At 36.8% G+C, this 24,920-nt stretch overlaps 2 protein-coding genes across 2 annotated transcripts in view; one reads left to right on the forward strand and one right to left on the reverse strand.

Moving 5' to 3' along the window:
- Positions 1-1,461: 1,461 nt before the first annotated feature.
- LOC139131435 (protein phosphatase methylesterase 1-like) lies at positions 1,462-15,312 on the reverse strand. The gene is made up of 13 exons (XM_070697471.1): positions 15,156-15,312; positions 13,308-13,488; positions 11,367-11,476; positions 10,490-10,558; positions 9,826-9,911; positions 9,167-9,257; positions 8,350-8,415; positions 7,676-7,856; positions 7,197-7,257; positions 6,794-6,859; positions 6,145-6,254; positions 5,236-5,303; positions 1,462-3,983 (listed from the first exon to the last, which is right to left on the reverse strand). The coding sequence occupies exons 1-13, from the start codon at positions 15,239-15,241 to the stop codon at positions 3,965-3,967; spliced, it is 1,194 nt and encodes a 397-aa protein (XP_070553572.1). The 5' UTR covers positions 15,242-15,312; the 3' UTR covers positions 1,462-3,964.
- A 155-nt stretch (positions 15,313-15,467) lies between these two features.
- The window catches only part of LOC139131436 (C2 domain-containing protein 3-like), a 37,961-nt gene continuing 28,508 nt past the window's right edge, over positions 15,468-24,920 (forward strand). Inside the window, exons 1-11 of the mRNA XM_070697472.1 lie at positions 15,468-15,637; positions 16,841-17,015; positions 17,575-17,672; positions 18,133-18,244; positions 18,557-18,639; positions 19,609-19,784; positions 20,491-20,641; positions 21,487-21,760; positions 22,263-22,437; positions 23,656-23,769; positions 24,204-24,296. Coding sequence (XP_070553573.1) covers positions 15,592-15,637; positions 16,841-17,015; positions 17,575-17,672; positions 18,133-18,244; positions 18,557-18,639; positions 19,609-19,784; positions 20,491-20,641; positions 21,487-21,760; positions 22,263-22,437; positions 23,656-23,769; positions 24,204-24,296 — 1,497 coding nt within the window. The 5' untranslated portion in view covers positions 15,468-15,591. The remainder of the gene's footprint in view (positions 15,638-16,840; positions 17,016-17,574; positions 17,673-18,132; positions 18,245-18,556; positions 18,640-19,608; positions 19,785-20,490; positions 20,642-21,486; positions 21,761-22,262; positions 22,438-23,655; positions 23,770-24,203; positions 24,297-24,920) is intronic.

The following is a 24,920-nucleotide window of genomic DNA, read 5'->3' on the forward strand; positions in this document are numbered from 1 at the left end:
AATAATGACGTAACACAAAGCGATTTTCGCAGTTTTGTTACTCTAATGCCTACATTTGCACGGCGACTCAAGATTCTTACTTGTAATTATGACAGAGAATTGCTTACATTTATCTTGAGGAAAGTCTCGGTAAACATTGAACGTTTGTTGAACTCATTAAGCTATCTCCTGAATGGCAACCTTGTTGAACACGTTTTATAACTACTGGGCACTGTGACCATTCTTTCGGCATTGCAACCAGAGCATTTTCATGCCACAAGATTTGAGAAAAAAGCAAAACAGTATGTAAACATTTGCTTTCCTCTCCGAATTTTTTTGGCAATTATTTTGAAGGAAAAATGACCTGAAATCTCAACTTGACTGAATAAAGTACTGGACATTTGATTAGCATTGATGAATGCAAGAAGGCAAATCAAAGTTCACTGAATGCCATCAAGTTATTACAGTATTTTGTCTGAAAAAAACCCACCACTTTAGGTATCTGGCGACTCTACAAATTTGCTTTGCCCGGTAATGCTAGCTTTCCGACCAAGTATCTACAGTTCCTGCCTAGAATCCAATGGAGGGATAGCATCTGCAAGCATGGTGCGTTGCATTAGGGACCGTCTCATGATTGTCGCAGAAGTTCACGAAACAAAATTCCTTCATTTACATCAAAACCCCCTCCCCATAATCGAAACTTCAAAAGTGCGAAATGTTGATGTCTGCCTGAGAGTGCAATGTAGCATTTTGCTTTAGCTACTGGAGAATGTGTGTCCACAAAACGATTGGAACTAATTTGGGAAATTGGATTTTCAATTTTGCAAATTTCTCAAAAGTGTTAGGTGCCATATACCTGAATGTTGCAATATCGCAAATTACTCAAAAAACAAGTGTGTAATATAAAAAGAATAGCAGATGAGATAACATCTATAGATTAAATCGACATTACTTCACTATCCAATTATCCCAAATTAGTTCCAATCGTGTGTCCACTGAGCACATTACATCGTAAAGCAATCGATCAAATTCGATTACTACTAATGATAGCATGACATGAACGAGTTGGAAATAGTTACAGCAAAATTTGTTGGTACAAGTGTGCAGTTTTTGCTTATTTTTATACACAATGTAAAGAACTTGTGATCATAAAATTAAAGTGCGAAAGTGATGTTCACTAATTGAATGGAGGTCAAACCCCCTCCCTGTAAACGAACGAATTTCGCTGTTTGAACTTATGCGACAATCTGAGACCGTCCTTAGGTACAACATGTGCATTCATCAAACAGCCTTAGGACATGCCTAGGTATTGGCATGCATAAATGGTATCAGCGTGTAGACATGATGGCAAAATTTTTGGATTACTGTAATCAACAGACACAGTGACATCATGATAGACAGCATCAGCAATAATGGTCGGTACATAGAGCATGGAAGAGTGGTACTGTGGATCGAAGTTCAAAAAGAAATGCACCATAGGTGTAAAGTCACTTGACTCTAGATTTAATAACAAATGGAAATATTCAAAAAATATATTAACACTACTATTGCAATACATGCAGATTGACACACTCACAAAAAGCTACTTTCAACAATGAAGATTCAAAAGTCTACAACTGCATCCAGCAAGTATATGCCTGCCAGGTACAGCGAACTGATTTTCAGCTGCACATGTTCATAGGTTGACACCACACAGTACAAATACACTGTGATGAGTTCCATGTTAATTACAAAATGTTACATGACTGTATAGAAGTCATGTAATCTTGCAGGTGAAAGGTCAAGAGAATTGCCGGGATGTCGACATTGGATTGCAGCAACATATGCATTCTCGAATGAAAAAGTTCACTACCAAGATCATGACATGAAACAGATGCAGTGTTGATACAGTCACCAATATAATCATACTGTGAGCCCTTCCACCACCAGACTGTGGTACATCACCATTCTTTTCAATTGGGTGGGCGGATTTATATACAGAGAAACGGGAGTGAAAAGGTTAAGATGTGACAATCGGGCATGAACTTGCATGTCATCTTTTTTAGAGTAAAATTTTTGTAGTTACATTTACTACTTTCATGGTAACTACAGTAATATGGACTTCACTGCATATATAATAGCACACTCATTTGACATAAAAGTTCCTAACTTTTTACATTATTTTTGGATGGAAAAAAGACACCAACAGGAAATAAGACACTATTACACTTGTGTAATAGTATTGCCATTCTAGATTAATGGTTTGGCCTGAGAAGCGGCAACAATCCGGACCAGTGTGGTTAGCAGCATAACAACAGACTTGAGACACAATTCTTGAGTGAAAACTGGCCTTGCATGAAGCACTACACAGCCACATTATTAGAATTCTGTCTTGGAAAGTTCAAAGTCGAATGAAAATGCACAAATTTTAACACACATGCGTTTCTCATTCCATTGATACAAATCAACACATTACTTATAAGCAAAGTGTAAGGGCTTTTGAAATTTCATGTTGGGAGAAAGGGTGAGCAGTAAAATAGATTTTTCAGTGTAATTATTCAGTGGTGAGCGTCAATTCATGTTCTAGAAATGAAAATACCTTATCTGATACTATTCTATTTGTTGGGTGTGAAAATATTCTTTAAAGATAAAAATCACCAAAGACAGGCATATAATGAAATGTACTGCTTACTTTTAGTACTACAGATCTCATATCAGATATTACACAACAGTATAATGACATACATTTCTTAGACCAAACCAGCGAAAACGGAAATTAACATTCTCTCTTGTGTGTTGAAAAAGTGAAACATGTGCAGTAACATTCAAATTGTGGCCAAGCCAGAAATGAAATACCACTACAATGATATACACATAAAGAAAGATTTCCGTATTCTCAGGTTGATCAGATTTTCACTATGTAGTGAATATGAAGAAATAACCATGGCAACAATGACAGAACAGAGTCCCTCCATGTGGACAGAATTTCCAGGTTTGTATGATTGAACTCTAAATTCATGTGTGGGCGCTAATTCAATTTGCAATGTTAATATTGACAACTATGATACACTTTGACAAGATTAATGTCATATCCTTATTGCTCTGAGACAACAACTGTCAAATTTTTTTTCCAAAAATATCGAACCTTCTTCAATCTTCCTACTGTTATCTGTCCTGATGTCCATTGCCGTCCCTGACTGATTTATCTTTTAGTATGATTAGAAATTCATATCATAATAGTGATTTTGACAAACTTTCTTACATTGCATGTTTGTGTCTTGTGATGCCAGACTTATTCAAATCCTGCATTGTTGCCTTATAGCAGTTAGCAGGTCTGACTTCCAAGTACTGATATAGAGCATGGAGGTTGGGATGGGAAGTAGGTAAAAAAGGTGTTTGCCCTTTTTTTGTCTCAAATTCCTCTTGCTATGTACCACAGAGAACAGCTCTCAATGAAAAGAATTGTATGATGTAAAGTGAAGGCTAATAAAGGGGAGGCATCATAATGTGAATAGAGGAGGTGGGGGATTAGAAAGAATTGAAATGGAGAGTAACAATGAAATGGTGTTGATCTATCATGCAAATGTGAATAATGTATGCTAACATTTCCCCATGACCATCGATTGTTAATTAATAATTTTGGTGGGATAGATGAAGTGTGTGTACAGTAATATGAATAGTTGAAACTTGTGTTTGATTAGGTCAGTAACAAACTCATCCTTGATATGCGCATTCCAGATCTGCACATACATGTATGAATTATTTTGTTTGTCCACCCGGAATTACTCTCGTGTCTGCCAGGCTCGGTTTCATTAACATAAATGTATTAGCCTGTGTACATGCTGGGTGGTTGTGAGTTGCTATGGAAAAACAACTGCCGATAACTCTGATGCTGTGGTGCACACCGCATGCTTCCATCGGCTCACTCTCGTAACCGACACCATCATCAGAGATGACGGAAGTTATTCTCGTCTCAGATGAGGTCTCCATGCGGTTAGTATCAATGCTAGCATGCTGGCATTGGCCTGCAATAGAAAACATTCAAAGCAGAGGTTAGTACGTGCCGAGGAGGTTGATCAGATTTGACTGGTGCGTGCCTACCACTGTACATTCCTCCTCACCAAACGATGTGAATTCCTGATTTTAGTTACCAAAAAATTTTAAAATGAAGTTATTTTACATTACTTTCTGCAACATTTCATGTGATGATGCACAGCATTTGAGACAGCGCTCTGGGCCTAAATGACAACAGCTAGTTCTCAATGTGAAATTCATGGAAATCTACACGAAAAGCATGTAAGTTATCCACAGACGAATTCCAAAGTGAATACAAGAAAAATCTAACACGCTCTTTCGGAGAAATCAGCAACAATTCATTAAACTCTGACACAGTGTGCATTGAAAATCCTGCTTGACCATTCATGTGGCGCAACGCAAAGAGGCTATCAAGAACTTTATGCTTTTCATAGTAGATTAGATCAATGATTGTCCCTCAAATATTTGTCAGAAATGTTACAGCACTGAAATCTTCATACCGTTGCAAAGACTGTAGGCATGACCACACTAGTGTCTTTTACATATAGCAGTTTGGAAATACTTCCTTTAAGATTGTAATAATACTGAAAATACAGCGATAATGGTGGACAAATGACTTGGAACTTGTTTCTCTGTCAGTGTTCATTGATGGATTTTTACTTCTGTCCTTGATCTAAAAATTATCTATCTCTATGTGACAATGTATTTATCATCCACAATTACAAATGTGTGACTTTTCACAAAAAAGTATAGAGTTTGATAAATGTCACTAGTTACTACACTTCGTGTACAGGACTAACCACAAAAATCTTAATGTAGTACAGATTCTAGACGCATTTAATTACTACAACACTCAAAAAATCTGGCTAAACAAGCTTTAAAACATGCAATAACTGGCCATAAAATCAGCTGATCTGAGTTGAATTTTATCATTTGGTTCACAGATGACTGTTGGTAAAAACATTGCAACGTTGAAACATTGCACATATTTTGAGGTACAATAACAGACCTTATTTCAAAATTTTTAAATTGAAACATTTCTTCACTGTATAACGTATAAAAAAGTTTGAAAACTACTGAGTTGAAACTATTTTTCTTCCTAAAATATAAACTTTGTTATGATACCCTGTGTATAAGTTATTTCATTTCTGCTTCAAATTTTTATTCTCCCTACGAGATAGATGTAGATGTTCAGTTTAGATCAATTTTTCAATGACAGGTAAACCGAGGCCAGGTACAAACCTTCTGAAGTCTGCTGTTGGTTCTGCAAATTTGTGTCTGACCATGAACGCTGCCAGGGCTTCAGCAACCTGTGAATACAATAATATGTATGTGATCAGTAATTTTTTTCACATTTCATATTTGAATATCTGACAGCTTCCCATCGAAGAGATGTCACTTTATGTGTACTTGGATTTCAAAAGCTTGCATTTTCAGAAATGATTTTGAGCAAGCTTTACATCATTCTTTGCATGTACAATATTACATGTATGTTAAACAGCCACTTTGCTTCCTACGAACTTGCTCTGTCTATCAAATGCAATACTGAAGTAGTAAATGCATCAAGATTGGCTCATTAGCCCCAAAATTCTAGTCTACATTTGTACTGTTGCCATGAAGATGTTACCCTATATGCTATGCAGTGTGTACTTTTGCTTCCCTTGGTATTAAAATATCATGAACATAATTTCACCAAATTTAAATTTTGGTATGATCGCAATTCCTGACTGCAACCAATACAGTAAAGCTTTGGGTGGAATCATCTGCCATCGCTTCACACTCTCTCATGTCTCACTTTCTCTGTGAACTCAATCATCCAATGGGTGAAAAGCCCATTTACAGGAGGAGGTGCCCATCATCCGCAATCAAATCAAGTAATGAAGAGTAAAGTGCCTTGCTCAAGGGCACAACACCATGTTAGAGTCTCAATCTAACATTCTTCTGATAGTGAGTCTGCTATCCTGGCAATAGCCAGATCTCTAATGCACCATGCTCAGATTATGAGTTATAGACCCTACCACCAAGCCTGGATACTGCGTATCATTAGTATCATTGAATACATACATCTTTCTGAGAGTTTGGCATTGCAGTGTGATCTGCAATCCGGTATTGCAATGCTTTTTTTAGAACAGAAATTCCTCTGACAATTACCTTATCTGGAGCATCTTCATGAACTGCGTGACCACACTGAGGTAAGACTTGCATCTGAAATTTACCTTGCATTTGACCAATGGTCAGCTCTCTGTCAAGTCGATCAACACCTGATGCATGAAATAAACATCTATTAGCATCGTCATATCACACAACTCAGCAGAACCAGCATGCCCGTGGTGACGCTAATTTTCACACTTTTGATATTTGTGCAAAAAACTCATAAATGACGCTTGTAAGAATACCAGTCAGGTGACAGGCATATACATGTACAGGCAGATGATTAGCTGCTATGGAGGATTTGCACAGATACTGGAACAAAACTACATAGTGCATACATCAGACAGTAGTTGGGCTTTCAAATTCATGCAAAAGTATACTACATATGTGCATGTACATTTAGCTGCATTCCTCTGGTCTGTGTACATTAAAACATGCAAAAACATGCCAGACTTTCAATAAATTCTCCATAACATGGAGGTGAATGAAAGGAAGTGGTGGATTTTCTGCCTATCTACACTGACAGGAAATGCCGTAAATTACCAAGTATCAAAACTATCGGAAATTTCAGTAGAGGAATGATGACCCTGAATTCATGTGAGGTGTGTGAATGTCTGTCATGAGTCAAGGGCACAGAAGAGTAGCTCACCTGCCAATAACAGCATTTTCGGTATGTGACAGGATAGAAATAATGAAGAAAGGCCCTGAAACCAACCTGTAAAATGGAAGTTTATGGTCAGGTTGGTAGAGAGACATTTATACACAGCGACATACATGTATCTGTGTAGAGTACAAAAATTGTACTTGTACATGCACTACATTGCATTGCGCAAAGTTTATATGCCAAGATGTACATGTACAAGCTTGGCACAACTTTCAACCATACACGTACCATTTGCTTACAACTAGCTGAATTACTCATAGTGATGTTAGTGTTCATTTGTAAGTTAGTAATATTGTTTCTGTCTTTTTCCGATGAAAGCATCAGCAGTTCCATAATATTCAGCTTATATTAGCACATGAAATTTTGATACTGGTGTATTTAAACTTACCAAGCCAATGTTTTTCTGTTTTAGCTAGGTCTATCCTCCATGTGTACGTGGGTGTTGTGTCCTGCAAATGAAGGAAACATGACCATTCTAGACGACCTACATGTGTACATGAAAATCAATGCTACAGTCTGAGTGTTAACTAACATGTCAATGGTATCAATATTGTCAACAAGACAAAGACTAATGTATTGAGTAAACTTAGAATCAAAGAAAATACCTTCCATACAGCAATACATTGTAGGTATCTATTATGATAATTTTTAAAGGAGTTATTTCTTTACACCCCTAGCTCATGTTGATTTGATTGCTCCATGATGCAATCATGAATGTCTGAAACACCATTGAACAGTGGAAAGTTCAAGCTCTGCCTTTACAAATTTTAAATATTGCCCAAATTCAGTTGATGTATAAAATCTAACATTATCTTTTTATTCAATAGAAATATCGTACACAGGTAATGAGATAATATTATAACATACGTCTTCATCAGCTGGTTTATGTTTTTTCTGTTGTTGTGTATCGGTAGAATTTTCCTCTGATGTGTTTTCGCTTTGTTCAGACTCCTCGCTTTCTTCGAGAATAGCATTACCAGCAGTGGCCAAGTTATGTCCCTCACTTGCTGGTACTTCAGATGTAGACAGGGTCTCATTTGCTCCAACCCTGGTTCACATGGATTAGAGTTGATACACATACAGTAATCACTTAAAGATTTAGACTGTTTTCCTGTTTTGTTTGGCATCAAAGTGATTAGGGATTAGTCATACAGACTTTATCAAAAGCAGATAGAGTACTATCTTAATCAGTGTTAGTTTTAACACTGAGTTGACAAATACAGAAGAGAGATTACTAGACAGACAGAAGGTTTCAGAACATGATTTTCGATCAAAAAGTGTCACACTTCATACACATTTCAAGAAATGATACCTTTGGATCAGTATCTCCACGATGAACCCCTGAACATACATGTATATTCTCACACTTTGATTGGTACCGGTAAGAAGCAAAACCCAATTGGCTGCAGCAGGGTTGGCATTAAAACATTGATGAAAGAAACTCTTTTTAAATAAACATGACAAATTTCTGCTATCTCATTGATATGTAATTCACATTAAGCATTGTCATGAATAATTAACTTTAACCTTTGAACTCTCACCTCTTCAGTTGTCCAATCATGGACACTTTGGCTGATTCAAGGTTTCTAATCTGTCCACTCTTCATACTGAGAAAAGAATGAATGAATGAAATACAGGCACCAAAATCCTTTGAACTCCCATTTCAAAATCTGAGACAAATGTGCTTTACTAGAAACCTATACAAATTATGAGCCATGCTGGTGTATATGTGCAAAAAAATGGTCATGGTCAAAGGTCACCCAATATTTGCTTATGATCCCATAGTAGTGCATGCTAGCAATAGGAACCCAATCACTGGCCTTACCTGACAAAATACAAACAGATACACAAAATTAAAGAAATTGTATTGTCTCATTGGCAAAACATTAAACCTGACCTTCTGCTGGTAAATCCCTATTATATGTGTATCTTTTGTCTGCTACACTGAAAATCAAATTCCGGCAATTTGTTAAAACAAATAATAGCCGTTACTTTGTTTTGGTATGTACACTGTATATTTACTTTTCCATGTATCTGGCAAGTGTTTATTTGCCTAACTGCACAATGTGTTCTGCCTAACTCAGCTACTAAATGCATGCACACATCAATTATTGTTTTGGCCTAACTATGCTTAATAAAAGTGAGTAAGAATGGATAAAAATATTGGTTAAAGGCACAGATCACCACAAAATGAACAATTCTGACTCCAATTCAACTCAAGGAACACACATGCAAAACATCAAAGTGACCAAATCATTGCCACTTTTGAGGAAAAGTTGAAATTATTAATTTTGACCAAAAGCCGTTGAAATAGATCTATTCCAGTTATACATGTCTAGAAGTGTTGTTTGAACTCACCTCCACTCAATGGCATTTTCTAGTGATTTAAATTGACGAGGACGGCTGCTGAGGAAATTCTGCATACTGTGTAGAGCATCCAATGCTGTACCTGTGAGCAGAATAATATGATCAGCATCAATGTCAACAAAATGTGAAATTTGAAAATAAGAATTTATACTCACAGACTTTTGAGTCCATTTCAGGACTTCTGGAAATTTCTTTGCGTCAGCCTTATATCAGTTTGTATTCATGTAAATTTTTGGTATCTTTCTTGAGGCAGTGGTATGTCTATTTAGCCCTGAGGGCACATTGATTGTACTCAGTAACTGTATAACATACCGTGTGCAGTGTCACTGATTTGTGTGACAAAATGAAATGCATACATATCACATCAAATGTAACCAACACTATTGAACTATTCGAGTTATTCACACTGCCTCTTACAAGTGTACGTGAAATAGAACTGTCAGGTATGTTAGTTCAGAAAATGTACACACTTTGTTAGATATACATCAGAGTAAATACCTTCCACAACATCAATGACAACCATTCCATATGCATGTACACACTTTGTAACATTCTACAACATAAATAGGAACCATTGCATACATACGGACATGTACCTTTTACAACATCAAGAACAACCATTCCATATACACACCTTGTTAGATACATACCTTCTACAACATCGATGACAACCATTCCAATGAGAGATGGAATCAGGTTTTTGACTCCTGTATGCACTGCTATTGCACCACCCATGCTAGATACAGAAGATACAGACAACCATGGTACATTGTTAAAGATCGGGTACAATTAATCAAAGATATTCATAAATTCAGCATGAGGAGTCCCAAACTCAGCAACGTGTGACAATTGAAGTTCAGCAGTAAATTTTTTTAATTTTAATGTTGTGAATGTAATATCTCAGCTCGTAATACCAGGAAACTGTGTGACATTGACTGAACACCTGATCTCTTTGAATTGTTTCAGAATAACATTTCCTTTTGCCATTTAGGGCATTACATACATGTACATTGTATAATAATTTTTCAGACACCCTGATGACCTGGTTTTGGAACAGACATTATATTTTCTTTTCCTATCTCACTTGTCTGCAAACCTTAAACATGTGAAATGAAAGCCCTCATTATAATACTCCTTAACAAAGGATATGCAGATGGTTTCTATGAGTTTACAGCTACCGAGGGCTGAACCAAGAATCTATAAAGCCTTTCCTATGAAGCATCTCCAACGAAATACTGTAACATTTAGATGAATTTTTTATCAGATAAAAATAGCAGCATAGCAGAAATGGATACTCAAGCATTATGGACATACCTGTGGCCAACAAGGATGACTGGGGGAACTTCATCGCCGTAAAACTGATTGAGAACCTTGGCAAGATCACTGAAAATGACAACAAGACACATTATAAGTATTACCCATAACTCATTTATTTTCAATGTGAAGCAAAATTCATAGTTGAATTGATTAAAGGTATACTGTCACCTGTTCCATTTAACCACATTTACCATGGAAAAAGAAAATCTAACCAATCACAGATTTTAAGCGGGTAGCCATCACATGGGCATTTTGAATACCAAGGAATGCCCTTTTGACCATATATGGGCATATTTAGATTACAGATGACTGTATACCTTTAACGGAATACACAGGATATGCTGCACGAACATGTATGCATCAGTGTGTCCTCTGGCTTTTAGATTTCTTACCTCTTTTGGGCAATTTAGGGATTTCATAAAATTTCCTTTAGTCAACCCTTTACTAATATATTTGCACACATATAATACATTTTCTTGTGTTTAAGGGAACACTCTTGAGTAAGTGGCATGTCAAGTTGGCTTCCAGATAACAAATGCTATTCAAAAAAATTTTCTCATAGGAACAGTGCCATGATCAAATTGTCATCTTGCAATATACCCACATTTTGCTTTGCTTATGGTGAGGTTTATCATTAACACCTTGATGTTGTACATCACATTTCAAGGAGAAGGACATTGTTTCAACTACATCTGTACAACATCTTAATCATGTTCAACCCACAGATTTCCAAGAGACACTTCTACGTGTGTGAAATCTATAGTTTGTATCGATGGTACTATGGCGTCGGTACAAACCAATCCATTGCTTTCTCTCTTGAATTCATAAGTCAGACACATGTCATGATGTGTTTGAAATGAAACGTCTGACATACCTGGACAGGGTATCTGCTGAAAGGTCTTCATCATCAGTGGTATGTGTGTCACCGTGACCCCGGAAGTCTATTGCTAATATTCTACACTTTACAATCTTCAATATGTCTTTCTGTGGTAGGAATCAGAAAGATTTCAGACATTTTAGCAAATTATTAGCTATAGAGGTAAGAAAACAAAAAATTTGACTTCCATCTGTATCAGTGCTCACAAGTTACCATACAAGTAAGTTGACAGTAGATTTATACTTGTTCATACTGGCAGACAGGTCATAATTGTGATTACAATCAATCATATTACACAATGACACTACCCTAGGGGATATGATTTGTTCTGCTGAATCAGATAAATAAGTACACTCAGTGTGACATTTTTCGGACAGGGTAGTAAATTTCGTCCAAAGTCGTTTCATAAATGACCAGCAATACGAAATCTTATTACCATACCTTTCGAAACTTTATTGTGGTTATCCTCAAACTCAGTTGACACGACGGGAGTGATATTTCGGGGTCAAAGTTGCCAAAGTTTTGACCCCATGTCGATGTCGTAGTGATCGGACTACAATCCCAGAAATCGGACGTCGTGTTTGGAATGTGATTAGGAGCTACGTATTGACAATTTGAAACTTCAAACTACCGATTTTTAATTTTGATGTGTTTAGAAAACTGTATATAAGAATATTTCATTATAATTAGTTATGTTTAATCCATGGACGACTCAACTATATTTCGACGTGTATAGCGCTTAGATATCGGACACGGGCTGTCTCCGTGTGTGTTGCTTTCTGCACCTTGTATCGTACGGTGTGGCTAACTTCGCTAAGTTTGTTCAGTGAGTATTACTTATAATTGTTTCCATTGCATATTTTGTTTGTATTAAAATCGCACAGGCATTATTTAATGAAATAGCGAGTATATTTCATCGTATGGAATTATTTACCAGTCCTGTCAAGTTTTTACGCGGTAAGTCACTTACTACGTTTATACATGCTAAATATTGTCTGTCCGAAAACTTGTACACTTCTTACGTTCACTAAATGTACTTTTTTCTAGAAACAACTGCGCAGTTTTCGTTAACACTACATGCAATCGTAGCGAACAATGGAAAGAATATTTTCAAAATCATTATTCTCCCCCACATTCAAAATTCAATGCTAAATCAGGACTTTAGTCAAAATTTCAGTTACTTGACCTGACGGCAGTATGTTGACAGTATCACTGACGCGGTATCAGACGACAATTTGTGACCGCCGCTCGTAGCGAACTCAATAGCTTCTACCAAAAAAACTATCGAAAACGGGATAACAGTATCACCTGACATAATATGAGGTCACACGACCTGTGAAACGCTATCGATACGGAGCGAAGTGAGTGTAACTAACAGCATGTCACTGAATGTCCGAAAACTGAGGTCGTCCGAAACTGTCACACTGAGTGTATGGTAATATCTGATATATAAATCTGAACAAAAATGTCAAAATGACGTGTTTGTTGTCTTTTTTATGCACAACATCAACTTTTATTGATCCACTCTATACACTTACTCAAGGCCTTTTGCGGATGATAATATATATTGAGATGTTATAAAAATTTATCACAATATTTATACAAATAACAGTGAGCAGAATTACTGGATACTACAATGTAGTACTATATATTACGTTGTATCCTCTTGACAGAAGTGTGGGCCAGTTTCAATTGTTTCATGAGCAAATGCAGACTAGTTAATTTGCATATCAATAGTGGATGAACTTGATAATGAGTTCATATGGAAACACTGAGCCAGTCCCTGGCAGTGGGGCTGAGACAGTCCTGTGGGCTGAGTAAGTACCGGTAGTTCTGGTACTGGCAGTATAACTGGCGGATGAAACAGATAAACATTTACATAACAGGAGTAAAATCCATCTTGTACATCTAATGATATGCATAAAATCTGTGACTTACTGAGAGTACAGCCCAGGAAAGAGAAGAATGTCCACCTCCATGAAGTAGATATATTACAGGGCCTTCAGTACCACACTCATACACCCGAAATGAATTATCTTCCACTTTTACATCTTCAACTTTCTCAAAATAATGATCCCATGTGACAGGGGTGTAATCTCTCTTCCTACGTAGTCCATGCCTGAAGAGTACACCAAGGTTACAATGATTAAGTATTTATGAAAGGATGAATGTATTTCATGTGAGAGAACTGTTCATGGTTGCAGGTTATTATTACTAAACATAGCTGCAAGTGCCCGACATTTGACACTGCTGCAAGTAGCTGTGCTATGATGCAAGAAAATAGGACAAAAGATTGTCAGTGTCAAATGTATGGCTGTTGTTGCAGCTTGTAGTCTGAACTGTTCATGAACTTTCTGGTGTTCTTTGTAACATTGACAGTCGTCTGCTAATTTTGTGATTATTGCAAACATAATTTCAATACTGTGATCCAAATTTGTGGACGAAAAATTCAATTTTGCATATTAATCAAAAATTAATGAGAGAACAATCATACTTCATTTGCGAATAGCCTTATCTTATTTGTTCACATAGAAACTGGAAGAATTCCACAAATTCATAATGGCGAGCTCTGAATTATGGAGAGGCAGCACATCGAATTGGACATTCTTTATCCATATCTGTTGATTGAAAACACCAACCCAAATGAGTCCTACACTGACTCCTGTTACATTTAAATTTGCATAACTTTGCGTGAATGCAATGTACACTGTAGTCAGATGGAGTGGAATAGGTAAAGCACCTTTAACCCTTTTCCTGCCAGACAGTAATAACTGTATCACTCCCCATCAGCCAAGTCAGTAAAAAGCGGTATTGAACCAAAACATGACATATTTTCACCCACTTGGCTTGGTATAGCATCTTTAGTCCAAAAAAAAGTCAACTTTACAGTATTATGTTTTCAACAGCCTTCAAATGTACAGTATTATGTTAAAAACATCATATGGAATATGTTGTGTTTCATCAATTTTAACCATCTTGACCTGGTGATGAAATATGGACTTGGCAGGAAAAGGGGTACACATGTTTCTATTCCATTCCATTCTGTTGAGTTAGACCTTTTTTTAATTATATTGTTTAAAAATCTGACATCTTTTTCAACCAATCACAATAACATCTTAAGATCAAATTAAAAGATGATTAGATACAGATAAAATAAACTGCCGAGGGATAGACTGATCAATATTTTCCCGTTGAATGAAAACCCTATCAGTAAATGAGTTATGCTATTTAAAGATGTACATTCGAGGTCACAAGAACATCAATACCATTAAAACCATGGGCTATTTATGATATATATGCTAAATGTAGTGAACCTATTAGAACCTCGACCAGTCAGCGTACCTATCTTTGATCAACACCCCGGGACCGTGCTTTGATTTTAATTTTCTTGGGTCCACGGGACAGGCTAGTGATGGTCTAGTTTTCTTGGGCTTTGTTTGCATTATGCAATTAAAAATTAGACAGCAAAGCCAATCCTGGGCATAACAATTACATCAACTCAATGTTTACAATTACAGTGCCCTGTCTGGAGTCTGTGGTATGGATACGAGCCTGCAGCTCGCACGGTGCAGCATCACGAGCACGTAAACAGCCTGCACTGCTGCAGCCACGGTCCCTAGGCTCCAAACTCCACAAAAGAAAAGGAACCGTGCGCGTGCTGCAACCTAGCCGCGGACAGAAGTCGACTGTTCGTTATATATTAATCAATTTTTACGAGTATCTATTTTAACAATGACATTGGTAAATGCACCGTTTAATTAGTTAAAAGAAACCCATCAAACTTACGACCTTCCGCCAGAGACTGCCATAGGCGGCATAGGAGGGAGCTTGCCTGCCATATTCTTGAGGTGAACTTTCTTGTGTAGCGCCATCTTAGGGTCATTGACCTGAAGTACTGTGTTATGAGATTTGGCGAGATTTCATATTTTCAACTCGTCAAATGATTTTTTTCCTGTTATTTAGTTGTGACTATGGATAACTCCCTCAACTAACATCTAGACAAAACCAAGTGTCTCAATAAAAGTGAAAAAAAACTATGGAAACTTGTTGAGGCGAGTAAATGACAAGTCACATCACGTGACGCGATGACCGGACGGTATCACAGAGGTCAATGCGGGAAAAACAAAAATGGCGAACATCTGAAAGTCAGCTCCGTTGTACAGTACCTAAACTTGGCATTTTCGGCGAAAGTACTTAATTCTACATTGTAACCCGAACAGCTATGGGTAAGAAGAAGATCAAGAGTAGCACAAAAGGAAAGAAAAGAGGTAAGACATTTCCTTACGCTTCAAAGGGAAAACTTTGTTCGGTAGTCCGACCGTTGTACTGAGGTGTATTAGCTGGAGACGTGTCCGGTCTTGCTGTCAACGTTGCCAAACACGTTCCGTTAGGCGTTTTGGGCTTTAAGGAAATGTTTAAAGTTTCAAAATTGATGTAGAGTGTGTATAGAAATATTTCAATAGAATCTCCTTACTGCATAGCGAAGTTGGTTTGTTGATCGTTGCAACGTAGGGTTTGTGTGTGCTTTTTTGACGAACAACATTTACACTATTGGCGCTCGACTCACTGTCAGCATGGAGGTAGCCGAGCTGTCAGTAAGCTGTGTCGGCGCGGCGGCAGGCTTATGCATCACAGCGCTGCACAGTCCGTCTCTTTACAGTATTCAACAACATAATTCTCTTACGTGTATTATCGAAAATTTTTAAAATGTATTTATCCTTCATTTTATGCAAACATGTTCTGCCTAAGCAAGTATGGGCCGTGAATGCGGGATTTCCTAATTTTGAAAAGAAACTACAACATTTTCAAGACCGGTTCGACAGTTGCAAATAAAAGTTTCTCGACAGCTTTGGCAATTTCCAGTGCAATAACACATTCAGCCAAATGTACACGCAGAGATGAAAAATTAGATAGCAACCAGAGGTTTTCTACATGAAGCTCGCCTGTTTTCTCCACCATTCGCGATGAAACAAATTTGTAGAATTGTTCAGCATTGATATCGTCAGGAATTATTGTCCAGTGATTACATTACAGTGGTAAATTGACAGGCTGACATCCATGCATACGCTGAACAGGTATACGTAAATATGATTAGGGTTTGTCCTGCGGTGATATGGTGCAGTGTAATTATAAATTTGCTAATTTTTTGAGGGAGATCAGCGAACAAAAAGTAACCATTGTTTATTTTTAAAAAGTTGCTAACCAACCTACTGTATTTTCATAGAAAAGGCCCCCAGCAGTTTTTAAACCACTATTTTTACTACGTATGTATTTGGTTTGCCAGATATTAGGTTCACACATGTATTGCAAGTAGACCACATATTCTGTAAATCATCTGCAAAAGTACTCAGATTTACAGATATTAGAGACAGTGCATGAATGATAGTCATTCATGGCCATACATGTATCATTGCCAAATTTGTCTTTATCATTGATAATTGATGGAAATTCTCCCATTCTTTGTCATGTAGTTCCCAGGGAAGATGTTCAAGCATCTACAAGTTTGCCACCAGGTGTTGATGGTCAGCTAAGATGCTTTCTCAGGGTTTCTGTCAGTAAGATCCTATGGATGGTTCCAAAACCACCAGATGTGACATTTGTCAGATTAAAGTGGTGGGGTGAGCAAGCAGAAGGAACAGTGTTCAGGTAAGTTTAAAGACCTCTTCCATTGAATGATCCTTGAGTGGTATTCATTCTACTCACCTCTTCTTCAAAAACTGAAAAAAACTTACCTTAAAAACAAAAACAAACAAAAGCAAAAACACAAAACTACGGGAAATTTTGTGGGAGATTTGGCAAATAAATTCGACATGTTGTTAAAGTGTCTGTTGAAGCCCATGTTTGCATTTCTTGAACACTTCAATTTTAAGTCTTTATAGACTGTGAAGTATCATCGCAGTCATCGGGTGCATACATGTACACAAGTGACTGCTATGTGAAAAGTGTCACGTAAACTATGCCAAATTAACTGTTTCTGATTTTCTTATAAGTGAATGACAAGCAAACAATATGCACACAAAAGCAAATAATAAAGAAGTAAACAACAGAATGAGAGAGTAGTGTAGGTACATGATGCTGTCATATTCACTGTATTCATAATGCTAATGGAACATCTAGGGACCTCTTGATCACTCAGATTAGTTGGTGAAATTTGCTGAAACAATATTGTCTTTAGTGATACCAGACTGTTTTCTTCTTCCTTCAGACCAACAGATGTGAAGAACCCACAGAAAGCACTGAGTAGAACAACGACTAGATACGGAATCAGATCAGGACCTAAACAATATTCAGCATATGTACATGATATCCTTATTTAAACAACAAGTATGTGTGCCTTGACGATATTATGGAGCAGTGCAACAGAATTTTCGACTGTTACACAAACTTATGTTGTGAAACCTGAACTTCTGGCATTTATCTTTTACAATTGTGTTGAATTTGCTTTGTTTCCATAATTTGAGCAACTAACCAGTCTTGTCATAGTAATTGATATTCACATGGTTGTACAATATATTGTAACTATGTGGTGCTCTTTAACATGATGCAAGCATCTGTCCATGTAGGCAGTGACAAACGCAAACTTACATTAAACTATCATTCATCTTTAACATTTCATGATATGGTCACATGTTTACCAAAAATGAAACAATTGTATGGCAACTTGTAATAGATGTCACTGAAACATACAATTATTTTATATGCATTTTTTGTGCTTTTATGATCAATGTCTAGTGCGCTAGTATTGTTTCCTTAGCCTTGTCACATATGGGACCATTGGTTTTTGAAGTCTTAGGTGGCAGCTCTATGAAACTCAAGGGACAGGTAGAAGTACCAAATTTAGGTGCTCTGGTAGCTCCAGGGAAACCTCTGAATGGGTATGTGACATCTGTGTAACGTCTTTCTCTCTACATACAAGACATAGTTGCATTGTTGTTACCCTGGGGAATTCACAGTACATATAATACTGCAATTAATCAACAAAAGAATTATTGTTCAACCTCATCACTCAGTCTTCAGTTTCATGATCCACATTGTGTTCATAGTTTGATTCTATGTCACATATAACTGTATAAGTGTGGGAACTCTATGGAAAATCCTATTTCAGAACTTTGATGATGTTGTTTGTAGTGTGGTACAGTACTTAAAATAAATTTGGCATAAATGTAAAATCAATGTTGCTCCTGTAGATTCTTTACTGTGTATTCTGTGGATGCCACGGAGAAGAAGGTAGCTGACCTTCACATCTCAATGGTTTTTGAACCCCTGATGGGTAAGTCTTGATGTGTACTCTAAATCATGAGAAAGTAATATAGACATTCAAATCAATGATCCCCAAACAGAATCTGAGTAACTTGTGATAATAACAACTTAGTACCAATGAAATGTTAATGAAAAATTGAGTCACTTGCTAATAGGTTACCTCCTGTCAAAAGGTTAAAAAAAATTATATCAAGCAGGTGTTTTTGAAAGTGCATAATGATAATTCTGATATCACACTGACATATTGGTAAACAGGAAATATAATACATGGTCACCATATAGTATATATTTTTAATTAAACTTGGTATATCTCCTTTGAAACAAACATGAATTGTCTGCCATTATATATATCATACCAGTGTATTTATGGTGCAAATTCTGATATCTGATTAGCGGAGACATGAAAATATTCATGTAATATTGCATTCTTGGATAGCGTGTGAGCTCTCAGCTAGAGAAAAAGTATTATTTTTAATATTTTATGCCAGAATTTTAATATATTGTCATGATACAATAAACATGAACAAGCACTCATATTATCTAATTTTGACTAGTTCGTTCTACATATGCACTGCCACTCGCCATTGTTTTAGCATGTATGTCATGGACTAGTCAAAATCTTACGGTATACCTGTCAATGGGTATGGTTTGTTGCTTTTTCATGTCACTGTGTTGCAAAATGCGATTGGTAGACATCTCAGTGAAAAGTATACCTAGAGGGAATCATGGCTTTGTCAAAAATGTACAATGGTGAGATTGAGTGAATAAAATGAGTGTAAATACATGTAGATCATGTTTTATAACATTCTTTATCTGTATGGATGTCTAGCTTTGGCAATGACAGCATGCTTCCATTGAACCTGCCCAGTGGTTTTTTTCTCGCCAAATTAATGAAATATAATGATGAGCAACCAGAGAATTCATAAGTGACTGTTGATATCAAATCAAATGCAGCATGTTTTGACGTGTTTCATTGCAGCATCTTTTGACAGTTCTGGTGGCTCAGTGCCAACCACTGACATCAGTATCGATACCAGAGGAAGTACAGACATTGACTTCATCCGTTCATCGTCCGGTGTCATTCCGCAACCTCTGCCACGTTCACAGGTTACTAGTTCTAGTGACGATCTGTTCACTTCACCATTGCCACCAAAGGTAAATTTACATTTGATATTCTTGATATATTTGCCACTTTCGTAATATGTACAACGTCCATTGACGTCCACTGTGTTTGAACATGTATAGGTTATGCCGACAAGAAATGTTGGAGCGGGGGCATAATGGTATAGGTACAGTTATTTTAAGTCCAGTTTGTCTGAATATGATGCTAAGTACATGACAAGTATCGTCACTGCCACATTTAGATTATTATTACATTCAGTATCTTCAAGCTTGAATTAAAACAAACCTATATCATATATGTAATCTGACAAAGATAGCTCTTTACAATGTTTACAAAAAATGTTGGGAGTTATTACATATCAAATTGTAAACAAGTTAGGGCAAATCTTTCTTGTGATTAGCTCCTGTGATTAGTAATTATAAAATTGTTTTAGTCTAGACACCCCTGTAAAGCAATGTTTTTCAATTTCATAGAGTTAAGAGAAGCATGAATAGTATAAGTATAGACATCTACATACTAGTACATATATGTCCACTTCAATATAGAGGAAATGAAGGCGTGAAACTACCCAATACAAAATCATATTGCATTGCAATAAGATTGGTTAAATTTGCGTCTGTCAGTACAGATGTATTGGCAATTATTGAAGTACGTTTCTTTACTTTTCATGATAGGCCCCAGGTGACCTTGATTTTTTATGATGATCTCCTGTAATAGTCATCTTTGTTCTGATTTCAGGACTTGCAAAAGACTGACGGACGTGTGACTCCCCGGGGAGTAGATGATGATTACAGTTTTGTCATAGGACCCGGTGCAAGTACGGACACTGGTGTTCCTAGTTCACAACCACAGACAATAGACAGGACTACTATACCTGAAAGAGAGTCAGGTTAGTATAAGAAATATTGCACTATACAGCAGATAATAACTACTAACAGGTAATCAAATTAAGTAGCTAATATACTGAATTTGTTTCACAGCTCATAGCTTTTTCAGTCTTTTGCAATAGATTTTTTATTTAAATTATTTGGCAAATTATTAAAATAGGGGTAAAATTACAAGTATTAAGTATGATCAACATGAAAAATGCCAAAGAGGACACATCCAAAAAGGTTTACTCCAACCAAAAGGTATTTTTCATGATGTGAGAGTGTAAACCTTTTTTCAAAGCTGTGATCCTTAGAGCCCCCAGTAATGCTTTTTTATGCACTTTTCCTTTCACAGAATATCACTTAAGTTTTCCCTTACTGCTGATAAATTCACAAATGAAATTATAGCTTTTTAGCAATGAAAGCTGTATTTGATCCATTGATGTAGAAAAATGTCAATTGGAACAGCGCCCTCATGACTGCTCCTACAAAATTACTTTGTATAACAATAAATTTTAGTGCAGTGTTTCTCGACTGTCTATGATTTTACAAACCATCATTCATATAAGATTTATGTTAGTGTTGAAAAAGCAATTCTAAGAGGCATTGCTTATATATAACATAAATAAAATATGGTGTATAAGTGAATATATCACCAAACTTTATTAATTGTATCAGTTCAATTACTGTATAATGTAGATATGTTATTGCGAAGTGAAATATCTCTAGATTATAGTTATTTATGTGTTTTTCTATATCAGGAGTGTTTGAAATCTTTTCTGTTTTGCCAAAGTTTTCTCTCGCAGTATACATCTAGAGTTGAAACTTCAAGGTTCTGTTCTGTGTACATGTATATCACTTCCAGGTATTCCACAAACAACTGTTGATCAGCCGTCAAAAGTAAGCACAACTCAGCCCCGACATATAGTACCTGTATCTCAGTCAACTCATGAAGTCAATCCCAGAGATGGACAAGGTGGTGATATATTGTCATCGTTATTGGAGAGGGGTACAAAACTGAGAAATGAGATGATCAAAGCAGAACTTGAAACAGATCACTTGACGTCAGATACCGGAAATGAATCTACAGATATTGTTCTGACTAGCAGTGAAAAACCTTTACCCAGACAAAGCAAAAGGTAAAATTTTACCATGCAAACCTATATTGGGGATTTTAAATACCAATGTCTCTTTAAATCTAGTGTATAATAAATATCACAGACGCATTGATAACATTTGTTATAATTGCAGTTGACCTCTGTGTTTGAATAGTTGTAACAATTGGTCTAGATTGCTTAATAGCGTTACGCTGTTTTGCTTATAACTTAGGCCAAACTTTATTCATGCCAGCTCATATCCAGTATTGCATGCTGCAAGGAAATCCATCTCAAAGATAAAATTTCTAAATATTGATTGAATACTGGTAGTTATCTCGAAATCGCCTTGAAAGTTTTTCTTGACTGTCTATTATGAACATTTACAAAAGAAAAAGACACATCACTCGGTACATGGCTGTTGCTTGTTCTAATGTATCTTACTGGAATCCATACTGCATCCTTGAAAATATTCTGGCCATCATGATTTGATTTTGTAACTACTTAATCCAAAACTTCCTGATATCTTTCCCGTTGACATTTCAAGGAGGACATCGACTGGAGAACTATTCAAAGAAATACTTGATACAGATGACAAGACAAGCAAGCAGATAGATACAAACGCTTCTTCTGAAGACATTGAAGTTGAAAGCAGAACTGTTGATTTGGTCATCGGTGATCACTACACTGACAGAGAATTAAAGGCACTCAAAGCTATTCAGGTGAGATAAGTTCTGAGAGGTTTTTGATCAAGTCACCAAATGTCATATTCATCAAGAGTCAATTGAGCAATTTATACTGTACCAACAGACATTATGAACTGTCTTCTTTTATGTATTTAACGACAATCTCCAAACTTGAGATTGTATTGTGATAGTTGAACTTGAACTTCAGCTGTAAAGACTCTTTATGGATGATATTGTTGATACTGGTTTACCGGTTTAGGGTAACACCATAGTAGTTTAATGTCCTTTTCCAATACTTTGTACACCTGGTCAGTAGCAGGGTTGTCTTTGCAAGTTACATTTATACCAGTTGAACATTATGCAGGACAGCTACAGGTAATATTGATATTATCATATACCTACATTCACGTGCCTGTGTAAAGCTATGGGAGAAAGCGCCCTCAGATCCGTGCATTTTTTTACGTATCACGCCCTGGCCCGGTGCCCAAATATGGGCAATCGCGTGCATTTCTGAACTATCTCGATTCTGGTTACTACGCGCGTTGCTATCCGCAAACGTTCCATTCGTACACAAAGCCAGCGCGAGATTTGGAAAACATCTGCTCGCTCAGATCGTAGTTGCGCGTGGCGAGAGTGGAGCCGCGCCGGTAACATCGGCTTTTATTTCTAAATTCTAGTGAAATCCTGTGTATACTAAGTGCGTGCCTGTTCAGTATAAATTACAAGAAACTGACATCACGCTTTTGTCCTTCTTACACCTCGATTTCAGCCTTGATCTCTGTTGGTCACGTAATAGTACGCATATTGCTTTGCGCGTTCTAGAATTCTGCAGGTAAACAAATGACGTCATTATGTATGTCAATCCGCAACGGGAAGCGGCCATCGTATTTATGAAAAACTGACACAAATGGCGATGAATTTTTGATATCGCACGCATTTTTATCTCCTAAACAATGTTGAATATTATGTAAACTACATATTTATCATTCCATAAGGTATATGATAAAACCTTTACGGCCCTGATACGGCTTTTGCGGCCCTTGGTCGTACGGCGTACGGGCCCTCGCACGCTCGGGCCCTTCCGCCGTTAGACCTCGGGCCGCAAAAGCCGTATCAGGGCCGTAAAGATTATTAGTGCAGCAGTTGGTGGCAATGACTATACTGAAAATGATAAGTGCAAAGCATCTCAGTGTGCCTTTGCAGGGAAACTACAGATTGTAAATAACTATTGTTATATCCCCTTCCACTCTTCAGGATGGTGGTTCTCCAGGTTCAAGTTTTTCTTCAGGGCATGACAGCATTCTGAGCGATCCGACAGACCCATTGCATGATAGCAGTATACTTGAAGAGTTGTTCTACAATAGAGGAGTAAGTTTAGTTTATATCTTCCCATGGTATATCTCTGTATGATTAACATAACAGAAAGAGAAGCATGTAACATATTTTGAGAATGCAATTCTTAGTATTTGGTGATAGACAATGATAAACAAAATTTGTTATTTCAATATCATAGAATATATTGAAGACAGTGAATTTTGTGGTCTTTATTCCCCTTTTCCTTCCACTATTTCTTTGTCACAAATTTGACATTTTGCCATTTACTGAAAAGAGGAAATGCATGGGCGCATTTACGTGCTGTTGAGTAAATTTATAAGTTTGTAATCTTTGCAATGTACATGTAACTCATAGTGGGAAAACTTGAATCAGATCAGACTAAATTCGTCTTCTCACTTAGTATACACATAAGTATTACGATACAACCCTGTGTTTACCTGGTACTTTCTGGCTTTGTTTCTTCACAGATTATGAGTGACAGTGAGAGTGAATACAGCAGTGATGACGAGACAAGGCCCAGTAGTGGTCGATCCATGTCTGTTGATGACCCGTCAAATGTGGTAAGTTCTTCCATCAAGAACTTGGTTCTATCTTACTGCATAGATATGCACAGCACTTTGTTGAAAAGCTGTGGGGCTTTCTAAGAGTGGTGTCACAGAGACAAATAGTCTCCCTTTGAATAATTAAAGTTCCAATAGTTTGTTGAATGACTTACTCAGAGGTTATAAACGACAATGAGAAATAAAGGAAATAATCACTAAAGGGAGCAAGGTGATTTTCTCTGAATACCCTTATTTCACCAGAGAGGTCTCGTATCCACTAACTGTGTATAAATTCCATTTTGATTAGAGAGTATTATGATGAAAGTTTCAGTCGCTATTTCAAAATTCGGGAAAGTGATACATAATGCAAGTTCAGGGGCCTATGTTGCAGAAGACTGCAGTGAGAGTCACAGGCAGTTGTGCAAACACTCTCAATACTCACTGAGAGCATTGTTGTGTGATTGCTATACCACTGCTTTGATGAGTGCTTTGATGTTCATGCTATTTTAATAAGCCTAAATAGATAAAAATTAACCAGCACCTGTGAATGTTGTACTCTCAGAATGTCAAAATCAGCATAAACTGGGGAACTGGGGAAGCACTGAGATGTCCAGTAAAAGTGTTTACTCTTTGGAAAGATTT

This window comes from Ptychodera flava, chromosome 4 (assembly GCF_041260155.1).
Source record: "Ptychodera flava strain L36383 chromosome 4, AS_Pfla_20210202, whole genome shotgun sequence".
Classification (NCBI taxonomy): Eukaryota; Metazoa; Hemichordata; class Enteropneusta; family Ptychoderidae; genus Ptychodera; species Ptychodera flava.